An 11,686-nucleotide genomic window follows, 5' to 3' on the forward strand; every position below is an offset into this window, starting at 1 on the left:
AGTTTCGCCTCTCTAACAATAATACTGTTGATGAAGTAGTGAGCAGTTGAAGGTGGCCATTTCTTAGAGACTGAATTTTGGACTACATAAATTATTTCACGTATTAAAAATATTTTTTGTATTCTCGGAGCTTATAACTTATCAGGGGTTTTTTTGGTGACAATAATTTTGTGCCTGAGTAATGTTTTCCTTTTCCTCATACCTGAATTTTAGGTTTACAATATTTAATAGCTTTGCAAACTGTTGAACCTAAGCATACTGTTGGAGATTCCCCATCCACTCATTTCAAAATGGAAAAGCAGATGAATAATTACTCTTTTGAGAGCCCCCCCCCGAAATATAATCTCAAGCTTTAGATTTTGCTTGTGTCTGTGTTTATGCCAGATGGCTCTGGCTCTGCTGACTGGGTTGGCGTTGTACTGGAAATAGTTCTACTGTACTTCATATAGCTTTATTTACTGTCTCATTAATTTTAACTTTTCCAGAAGTTTTCCCTGTTCAGAACCCATTAGGGTTTCGTTTCATGCCATGTTAAGAATTCTAAATAACCAGGCTGAATCCTGTCACATTAAAGGAGAAAAACAGTTGAGACTGCCCAAAGTATGTTTATTTCTCTTGTATTTATTTGTGATCTTGAAAATGACCTTTTTGTTGGTACCCCAGCTTATGTTGATCGCTTTAAAAATAACTGATACGGTGGGCCAAAATTGTGGTAGAGCAAAGTATATTCTACGTAAATATGCATGCTAGAGGACTGTGGTCACGTGGGTTTCATTATTTATTACATCTGCAATTAGCAGCCTGTGTTGTGTACATTTATATGCTGAGTTTGACCTTTTCTCCTATTGCATGTTCCGCAAGTGCAGATACTTTTTTTGACAGAATGGCACAACCATTTGTCACTGAGCAAAACCAGCAGAAGAACTTGGAATGATTTGTGGAATGTAGGTTGATCATATGTCCTTCAGAAAGCTTCTGAAGTAAGCAGAACGACACCTCATTTATTGTTGTAAACAACAAAAAGCCTGTTGTGCTAACTGCGGCTAACTTCTGAAGAGGGCTTTTGCTCCATGGCATGATTTGAAGTATACTCTATTTACCTGAGGTTACTGCCAGCAAAGGTTCTTCCATCAGCACTTAATTTTTTCCTGCAGTTATCTTGTTCATGTTTCTTCTCACTTTTATAGGAGCATAGCCATAACACCTTGAGGAAACACTCTGCAACATAAAGTTGAGTCTGGTATATCCAGGCCTTGTAGAAACAGTGAATTCCCAACAGGATTTCAAATTGTAAATTAGTGCTACTTGTGGGCAAACTGATCCACTATTAATTTCAGAAGTACAACAACCGAGGCATGAGTTCAGAGTATCTCAAAGAAAAATGACTTTGCCAACAGGAGCTGTAGTATACTTATCTTAGAGATAAGGTGTAAAGTAGAATCCAGAGAAATACATTTTACAGTGCTCTCCGCTTTTCCAAATAATTTAAGTGTCGGTGGAGAGAGTGATTCCTACCTCTCTAGAAACTACTAATGTGAAACTCCTCTTCCCTTGAGGGAGAGCATTACTGTACTAAATTGACTTTGTTCTCTGACTTGCAATAGAAGAATTGTTGGGAGCACGGGAAAGGTGGTGAGAGTGGGATGGTTATTTTCCTGATGCGATCAGTAATTCTGAATAGGGCTGAACAGTAGCAGCAGCTGCTTCTATGTGAGAACATTGTTTACTGTTGTGAGTGTGTATGTCTGGCATGTCCATGTCTTTCAGGAGACTTTGCATACTTAGTGGTCCAAATTGTATGTTTAGTAACAGTTTTAGAAGTATATTTGTGACAGTGTAAGTCAGTTATAGTTCATGCAACTGATAGCTTAATTTAATTGCATTTAAAGTAGGATGAGTATTCCACTCTAGAGTATGATGTTCTAATTGTAATTTTGAGGATGTCTTTACTGTAGGTAAGATGGGATCCCTAGACTTTCTGGAGAAGTAATTGGAAGGTGCTGTGTGCTGGCTTTCAGGAAGGACTTTCAACTGCTTGGATGGCTTCTGCCACCTGTGCTGCAGGCTCTGTTTCTAAAGGAAATTAATGGAACTAGAGATGCCATGGACTCCTGCAGTGCATGGGTTCCTAGCTGACTATATCAAGCCCCAAGATTCTGGTTACCAGTTGAGCTCCGATCATCAAGGTGTTTTAGTGCAGAGAGACATGCCCAGTGCTACATGCCTACTGAGGTCCTAGAACCTTTGGCTTACACTAAGGCAAAAAGGGTAATGATTGTCACATCCCTAAAAAATATGAGCCATATTTTAGTAATTTCCTGAAATGCAGGCTTAGGTATCCAAATTCAGACAGTTGCCTCTAATTGTTGGCTTTGCAGTCTAAATAAGGACAAAACCTAGCAAAACAAAAAAAGGGATTAGAAAAATGAGAAAGATACCAGCAGGACTCTATGGTTTTGCTAGGTAATTACATGCACATATTTCTTAGGTGTTGTTAATTAATTACAGTTTCAGATGTTGCAGAAAGAGGAGGCCTTTGACAGGGATCTACATTCACGGTGCCTTGACTGAATGGGATTAATGACATTATTTTGGCAAAATCTTTTTTCTTCTTTTTTTGCCATTCTGGAAAGACCAGAATCCATGAAACATGGAATACTGAAAGTCACAGGTGAAACTGTAGTTTCACTTGGAAAGTGCTGAATGTGTATAATTGAAATTGAAAAGATCAGTCTATAGGAAACTTCAGGTGTGACTATTTTTCATGTAAGCTTGTATTCTAATATTATGGACTCTTTGCAGATCTGCTTTCTCATTTTTCAAGTATAGCCTGAAAACATCTGGCATTACTCCCTTAAATCCTCCCAATCTTCTGTTTAATCAAAGATGTCCCTCTCTAGTTATGGCTCATCAGCGAAGCAAAAATAAAGCGTATTTCATATGTTTGCTTCAGATGTTTTTCTAGCATTTACATGTAAAAGTTTTTTGCTTGTGTTCATATTAAAAGTAAAGTGAACAAATAAAACTGTGTCCCTGTAGCCTTTAAATGAGCACTGTTTTTTGAAAAGCAGTTTTCTTGAAGAATGGTACCCATCTAAAATATCACTCCTTTCTGTTAGGGTGTTTAATTAACAACAACAAAGTAACTATAATTAATTGTTTACATATATTGCTAGTTTATCTTCTGCTATTTTTGCTTTGAAAATTTAAATTCTTCCCTGGTAAAGAATCAGCAGGTAGGTTAAGATTTTTTTTTTTTTTTTTAAGGTTTTGATACTACTTGTGAAGTCCACAGTGCTGCTTTCCACTGGTATGATAGTTCATTAAAATGCTTGCTGATAATGGGCTGCTATTTGCAAGTGCAGGAGTAGTAACTTAGCCAGTAACTTTGCCTAAGGGCAGCTGGAAGTTTTTGCTTTCAGGCGAAATAGCCAAGCAGCATGCTGACTTGCATTAGGTGTTCTGCAGCTGCTCAATATTAAATGAAAGACTCTGCCCCCTTGAAGACAGCCCTGCATTTGAAGCTCATCTTTCTGTAACATTTTATAATCGGTGAAGTTAGAAATCTTGCATTTAGGACCCAACTCCTATCTGCTTTTGTAGAACTGTCTCCATTTCAGTGAAGCCAGCTAACACGAGCTGAAGAATTTGTTACTTCTTTTTTATTTTTTTTAAAGACATGTTTTACAGGGATTTGGATAAGCCAGAGCTGCTCTTGAGTGCATGATCCTGTTTTATAGATTTTTTTAAAACATAAAAAACGGAAGCTATTCCATCCTGACTTCAGGAGCTATGAGGCTGTACACTCCTTTTTGCATACACATGAGGTTCTGAGTATTAATTGTAATGAAAAGCATTATTTGTATTTACATGTATTTTATCAGGTAGGAGATATCACACTAAAATTGACTTATTGATTGTGGAAGTGAATTCTGTGATTAATATAAAAACTGTTTGTAATGACCGGAATAAAGAAGATTATGAATAATGAAACTTTAAAAGTGGAAAGACTGTCTAATATAATGTCTGTAGTTGTGTTCATTTAGCTGTGGAGGTTAATTTTTTTTTTTCTTTCCAAAAGGTGTTCTCGTAAAATGTACCTTGTGCTTGCTTTTAAGGCTTGGTTTTAGTTTTTTAGTTTCAAACATGCTTTCATCCCTAGTCAAATTTGTTTCAGCTGTATAAACAATCCTTGGTGCCATTTCAGTGGTATAAAGAAACGCCCAAAGTGGTATAAAGAGACCCCTAAAAAACTGAATTTGTGGTAGATTGGCCTAATTGTTTAAATTCCCTTGCCAAACACTGTACTCCCCCCTGTGAGGCCAGTTTCTGTTACTAGACAGTGAAATCATACATGACTAAGCACGGTAGGAGTGAAAATCCTGTGGTGTTAGAAGATGGAGGAAGTAAGAGCCTGAGGTTGTAGCAGTAGGACATTCAACATGTATGTTTGCTATGTATCTTCCACCTTATGAAGTCTGTGGAAAGTATTATTTATGGAGAACATCTGTTTTCTTGCTTCTCTGCTTTATGGTACTTACCTACTCAGTGTACTAAGAAATGTCTGCGACTTAATACCTGTTTATTTCCTTTCTAAAACCTTGTCTAAGCAGATCTGCCAAGTGTGGAGTCTTTATCTCATGCTGATGTCCTGTTGCTGACATCTTGTGCTCATAAGTCAGTCTTGAACAAAGGCTCTCAGCAATTCCGTCTGAGTTAGCTCAGGATCTATCACTGTGCTAAGCTGGGGAGCAGATTTAGTAAACGTACAAAGCTGAAAGCAGCCAAGTTTTTGGTCAAGATTAACAGTAGCAATATTATTAAAACAAAATCAACCAATTAAAAGTGTGACTTAGGTGTTTTGATAGAAGAAGCATTTATTCTTTTTCTGCCTCCTTATCTGTTTTCAAGGAGTAAATGATTCCCTTCTGCTACTTCTTTTATGGCATACAGCTTAATTCTCTGGACACTGGCTCTGTAGATGTAGTTAAACTGTTTATCGCTGTTACATCATAAATCTCGGTCATGCTTACTGAGAGTGTTGTTTTAAAGATCATCTCCTTTTATAGCACTCTCCTATTTTTGCTCATTTTTCTCTTGGTTTGGTGATCTGTAGCAGATCACCAAGAGTCTGTGTGGATACTAATGCCAGCCCAGAAAAGGGACAGAAACACACAGGAGAAAGAGAAGCTAGAGGGGACAGTGAGCTCAGCCTTCTAGAAAAACTTGTGCTGCTGGTGGCCCTGGCTAGTGTATAAATGTGATATAAATCGTGACACCCATCAGCTTACCCTTGGCAGTGTGATTCGGCTATGCATCTGTGTTTGTGTGATTGTTAGGCAAGTTTATGGAATAGACTAAGCTGAAAATTAACAGGGTTGTGTTTTTTCTGTCATCTGGTTTTTCAGACAGATTTTTTTCCCCTGAATCATTTCACATAGTCACAAAGTATCAGTGACTGCAGAAGAAAGGAGGCAGGATTTATGGCAGCCCAACTGCTCTCTGACTTTCAAACGACAGCTAGAGTGATGAAAGGATTCAAGTGGTAATTTACAGACGTGCATGTGTGTAGAACTAAGTAGAAGATTCAACATGAGGCTTGATGTCACGTTGTAACTTTCTGTATATAATTTCATTCATACTTTATTTTACAGTTGCTGCTAACTTACAGAAGATAGTAGATGATCCAAAGGCCTTGAAAACGTTGACTTTTAAACTGGTAAGTAAAAGCATGAAGGGAAGAAACAAACTAATTATCACAGTATTCACACCGCTTGGATTTTATCTTGTTTACAGCTATTTTTCTAAATAAATGTGTTCACAAATAAGATGATTGAAGTTGCCATGTGTGAAAGAAAAAACCTAAACCCTAAGGAGGTTCATTCACATGAGTTCTGAGGAAATCTGAGGTTTAGGTGAGAAGTTCTAGGGAGAAACCCCTTGGGAAGAATTGTAGAAACAAGTAAAGTAGAGAAAACTGTAGTTAGGTGAACTTCCATCCATCCCCACTCCCTCAGCTCTGCCCTGGCTGAAGTGTCCTCTGATGTTCTGTTCCCATTTTTTCTGACACCTGCAAACATTTATCTTGCATACACTGCATGCAGATTCCTTGCTCCGTTCCTTCAACCTTCTTTCAATTGACCATCCACACTTGCTAGTTAATCTTGCTCCCACTGTATTTCATTACTGTTTCTCCCTCCCCACCTCTTTCTGTCTTCTGCATATACATCGTCAGTCCCTGGTTTTGGGCCTGGAACTGTTTGCTGCATTTTGTGCCCTGGACCATGGGTCCTAATTTTAGTCAATTTTGATGCTATTGTAGATAGATCTAATTTAATATTTATAACTTTACATTGCAAAAACTTAATTCAGAATTGATATGCTGTATTTCATTTTATTTTTGGCTAAAATTAAGTTGAGGAACTTACACACCTAAAGCTATTGAATGATTAGCTGTGTAAATACCAAACTCTTACCAATTAGCTTTCAGCACCCCTTGCTGAGGGTGAGTCAGCCACGTATAAAAGACTAGACTGAATGTCTGTTAGTAGGTCTCCAGAATCACAGCCCTGTTTGTAAAAGCAGCTGCTTCATATGGGCTGTAGAGAGCCATTTTTAGAAAATGACCTAGTTGATGATAATGTATTAATTCAGGATTGTTCTTCCCATGTCATTTTTTTGACTGTAGATTTGAGTAATTTGAATTGACCAAACAATTTAGACTCATTTTTTCTCTACAATTCAGTAAAATCACCAGAATGTACACATTTCTTTTGGGAAGAGGTTGGGGTGGGGGAATAAGGACATGTACCTCAAAATGTTTTGTTTCTGTGGCTCTTTCCATCAAAACAGAACTTAAAGGCTGATGCTTCTTGCAGCTGATCTTGTTCTTGCTGTCTGAACATCTGAGTTAGCTTTATTGTGTAGTCAGTGGCATCTTGCCAAGAGCATTTAGATACGTGGGTACTCTGGAGGATCTGTAGAAGTCTGGGTTTCTAGTTCACACACTTAAAATAGAGGCTTGAGATGCCAAAATTTAGATTGGGGTATTTCTGTGATTCAGTTGAATTTATTGCTGGAGTGCTATCAGTGTCACATGGTATTTCAGATTCCAGTGAGTGAATGCTATTACAATCCTACTCCTTACCATAACCAGAATTAATAGACAATCCAAAACCAATGTCTTTATCCTTTTTCAAGGTTAGTTCCATTGGCTAGGTAACAATTCCTGAGGTTGATTTTAAACCTGAGTTTCTTCCTGGTATTTTTAAACTAGGTTTCCTGCATTAGTTCCCTACTTCCAAGGAAAAGAACATAATCACAAGAAGGATCCTAATTTATTCTTATCCTTGGATTAATTTACTGTATGTTCTGTTTCTGTATTGTGTAGTGGAATTGCTAAGTGAATTGTTGCCTAGTCATTTGTTTGTATGCCCTACGGAGTCTTGTTTTACTTCTTAGCAAGGTCTCACTAAATTTGAGATCACTTGTATACAACTTGATTAAAACACTTTTTGTTGATATTTCATGGGGATTCAGAGTCTAAATGTAGCTAATCCTACATCCATTCAAAGAATTCAATGGAAAAGTGCTCTTTAGACAAGGATTAGTTACTACTGTTTGTGGTCAAGAAATCTGGTTAGTATATTGCTGCTTGCAGATTGCTTTTGCTGGTGTGGAGGATTTCTATTTGAACAGCAAGCACTTTCCTCTTGGGGGGGGAAAAGAACAGCAACATGTCTTAATTGGTTTTGTCTTTATTGTCACAATGGTAAAGAACATTAGAGAAGTGAGGTGTCTGGATGAATCTGTCTTTAAGGTTTGATTTCCCTCTTGCATATATTGTTTTAACAGCGCATCTTTGATCTTACAACCATGTCATTTTATAGAGAACATGTATAGTAATAAACCTCCCTTAGTTGTCTTGGCTAACACAGAATGGAGACTTCCAAGCTGTCCGCACTTTGGGCAAGAGGCTACTTTTAATAGACAACTAATCTTGGCAACACTCAAGGAAACAAAAACTTAGTGCACAGCATAATTTGCATTTTATGTATGGATTTTTCATATAAAAAAGGGAGGAAAAAACCATGAAGGAAAGAATGCTTTCAGTCACTAAACAGTGAATTGCAGATACTAAGAGCTTTTTTTGTATGTTGCAGTTTGTGTAGTTGTACTTACACTAAGCACAACATATAAACTAGTACGTTCCACATGCATTAAATATTAGTGTTTATGATAAGGAAGGCATTTAAAAATCATTATGCATCTAGATATGTTACTTAGTATGGCTTTGAGGAGTTTGATAGCTAGCTATAGTGTAGAATGATGCAGCAATATTAGTTCTTTTAATCATATTTTAAGTGCAGAATTCAAACTCCATTTATTTAGTAAATTCCCACTCCAAAAAACATTGAGGTACCTTTAACTTGCTGCATCAGTGGAATAAGACCTGTGAAATACTCTCTGTGAATACTTCTGTTCTCTGTGTCTGATCGAGTTAATTTGAAGGACTAGCCTGATGTAATGCTTCCTCAAGTATTGAGTGAGTTTATTTTTGGTTATGGAAACTCAGAGGATAACGTCAATTGGTGTACCTTGTGTACACAATCTGAGTCCTCTCTTCCTTATATGACATATACACAAACAGTCCTACCAAAGAGTTCAACTGCTACTAATGCATTAAAGGATCAAGGGCATTTTTATAGGGTGAACCAATTGTTCTGATGGTTTTGGGGGGAATACGCCAAAGAGTCTGAAGGCATCTGTCATAAGTAACTTACCATTACACACCGTGCATCCAATTGTATTACTATTTTTATTTATTTACCACACAAGTGAAGAATGCATAAAAAACTTTTTGAAAATGTGGTAATTTATGTCCTACAGAGGCAAAGCTTGTATTTATAAAAACCAAAATACTTTGCCAACGCTGTGTGTAATTTTTTTAAAGCAGACCTAAAGTAACAGTTCGGTCCTGAGCAAGATGGTTTTATATTTTTACTGGTATTTGTGAAAAGTGAACTGATTACTTGTGCCAGTTTGTACTGGGAAAGACTTTGATGAAGAATCTCACCTATGCAATTTTAAGTACTAGATTGTACTGTCAGAAAGGAGCTGTCCTTTTGCAAATACTAGTGTTTACTCTTTGTAGAGTAAAATTTCTTGTTTAAAATTCAGTGGATTGGTATTGCAAACAGATTTGACAGCTGGACTCATGAGACACTTGGTGTCTACCACACAGTGGTGAAAGGTAGATTCTATACATGTCAGTTATTGCCTCTTCATGAGTGAAAACAACATGCTCACATAAAAAAGCAAATTTGGCTCCAGTCTAGAAAATTTTGATTAAAGAACTTGGGTCTTTAATGGTTCATTTCCCAGTATTTTCTTCATATTTTTTAATATTGATTAAAAGAGTTTGCTAACATTAAGGATGCAGTTGGCTGGCACCAACAGAGGATACACCAAGCAGTCTGAAAGCTTTCCTTCAAGGAAGCTGTTTGCTGACTAGGTGATACGGGGGAAATTTATAGCCTGGCTGTCAAATCTGCCTTTTTAGTGTGATATACTAAACATTTCTGTTTGTACTTGCAGGCCTCTGGCTGCGATGGCACTGAGATTCCTGATGAAGTGAAACTGATTGGGTTTGCTCAGTTAAGTGTCAGCTGATGTCTGTCCCTTGACCCCAAGACGAATTGTGATATTGCGAAGAGTCCAGCTTAGATGCAAAGGAAAATTAATGCACGACACACAGTTCTGCTTCATTCTCTAGCAATTCACAAAGTCAGAACAAGCAAAGCTCACAGCTACACCGCTGCTGCTAACATTCAGAATGCTACTAAATGTCTCTTAGCAGTTGATTTGGATTTCCCCTAAGTGAAAGGCCTGTGGAAATGCACTCAGGTAGCTGTATTTATTGGTTACAAAAGGAATTTTCTATCAAGCTTACTTCTTTCATAAACTTTGAGTGATACTATTTTACCTGTACTTGTGGTTGATAATACTGCCTCTGTTCTGTTCTATTTAGAAATTAACATAAAAGTTAAGAATTATTAGCCAAACTTGAATTCTAGTTTTAAAACTGTGAATTTTATTTTTCATATATTTATGCATTACACATCCTAGTAACAAGAAAATGATTTGACATGATTATGTGCTATTTGCAGTTAATCTCATTATTTAAAAAAAATTCAGGTATATCTTTGAAGTATTTGGTAACTTCTAGGTTTTTTTTTTTTTTTAAATTAAGTAGTCACTAGCAAGCTTTTGTTGGTTGTGTGTCTAAAAACCAGTCCACAAACTGATTGTCAAGGGAGTGGGAGGTGCCTTGCAACATTAATGTTTTAAGAATGTGCCTGAGGCTGCTCAAATAAATAATCTCCATTTTCTGTAAGTACCATGTACATGGTACAACATATATAAATACATATAGTTATCTGAGCAAGGAGGGGATATACAGTAGCAAAGGTGTTAAGAATATTTTGACTGTGCTTTATAGAGGAGTCTGAGCTAGAACTACTTTGAACCATTGTCGTTAAGGTAGACAGCTTACTGTGTCCATCTCTGATCCAAGTTATTCTTAATGATAGAAACTGGATTAATGCAAGTGATAAAAACTTGAAGAACAGAACTAAAGCTTTACTTTAAGTCTGCAAAATACCAAGGTGGAGTGAAAATAATAGGGCTTTGTGCAATGATCAAGTAAAATTCTGTTACAAAGAAAACACTTCTGACCCAAGTAGTCTTATGCTTAACCTGTGACATAGATGTTATGGAGCTAGCAAACCTTAGAAAGACTTCTGAATCTGGAGATGTGTTACTTGGAGGTTACAATTTTAACTACTTCCTAGCTAATCCTAGATAAATGGCAGCTCTTTAATGTACTGAAAATGGCAAGTATATATTAAGAGAAGTTATTTATAATGCCTTGTCATAATCGTTGAGGTGTCTTAGAACCATTTGCGTACGTCTCAGTGTAATCCCATCTCATCCTAATGTTTACATGATGATTACTCCAAGATGACTGCAAAGGTTAAAAAAGTAAAATTAAAATAAAAGTGTATTGCACAAACACATCTGCAGTTTGAACTTCCATGCTCTGTGTGCATTTTGATGGCTGTGTGGCAGGGTGGTGTTTTGAATGTCTGCTGCCCTTGATTAGTTTGAGTGGCTCTTGTGCAAGGCACCTAGTCCCTCATGTTGGCGAGGAGAGGGGCAGAGAACACCCCTTGCTCACTCACAGGAGAGTTGCTCTTTACTGGTTATGCTGCAGTACTTTAGATGGATGCTGGTTTGTGTGGGGCAGAGGGCGAGAGGGGCCCAGGGCAGGGCCGGGGCTGACACCTGCTGCCCTCAGCCCAGGTGTGGGGGAGGCGGCCACAGCTGAGGCGGTTCAGGCCTTTCTCAGACGATTGATGCCCTTAGGGCTATTAGTGTGGGGAGCCCCAGCCCCCGGGGAGAGTTTTGGCACTGCTGCAGGGGCTGGGTGCTTCATTGTGAGGTGGAAGAGCTCTCAGCTCCCGTGGAGCCTGGCCTGCAGCCAGTTGAAGGCAGCGAAAGAAAACGGTAAGTGTGCCTTTTCCTCGGTGACAAAAATGGTGTGTCTTTCCTTGCCTTGGGGTGTCTTTGGAGGTGCAGGAGTAGCATTGTTGATAATCTGCTTGGTATCTCTTCCACATCAGTG

The 11,686-nt window shown here is 37.9% G+C and overlaps 1 protein-coding gene across 1 annotated transcript in view; it reads left to right on the forward strand.

Annotated features, from left to right (window-relative positions):
• Window positions 1-10,398, forward strand: part of LOC104506657 (STE20/SPS1-related proline-alanine-rich protein kinase-like) — a gene marked incomplete at its 5' end in the record, with an annotated part of 37,622 nt that extends 27,224 nt beyond the window's left edge. The window contains 2 exons of the mRNA XM_010147681.1: window positions 5,655-5,719; window positions 9,598-10,398. Of these exons, the coding sequence (XP_010145983.1) occupies window positions 5,655-5,719; window positions 9,598-9,672 (140 nt within the window). The remainder of the gene's footprint in view (window positions 1-5,654; window positions 5,720-9,597) is intronic.
• Between the last annotated feature and the right edge of the window lie 1,288 nt (window positions 10,399-11,686).

Source organism: Eurypyga helias, unplaced genomic scaffold (assembly GCF_000690775.1).
Source record: "Eurypyga helias isolate BGI_N326 unplaced genomic scaffold, ASM69077v1 scaffold15862, whole genome shotgun sequence".
Taxonomy (NCBI): domain Eukaryota; kingdom Metazoa; phylum Chordata; class Aves; order Eurypygiformes; family Eurypygidae; genus Eurypyga; species Eurypyga helias.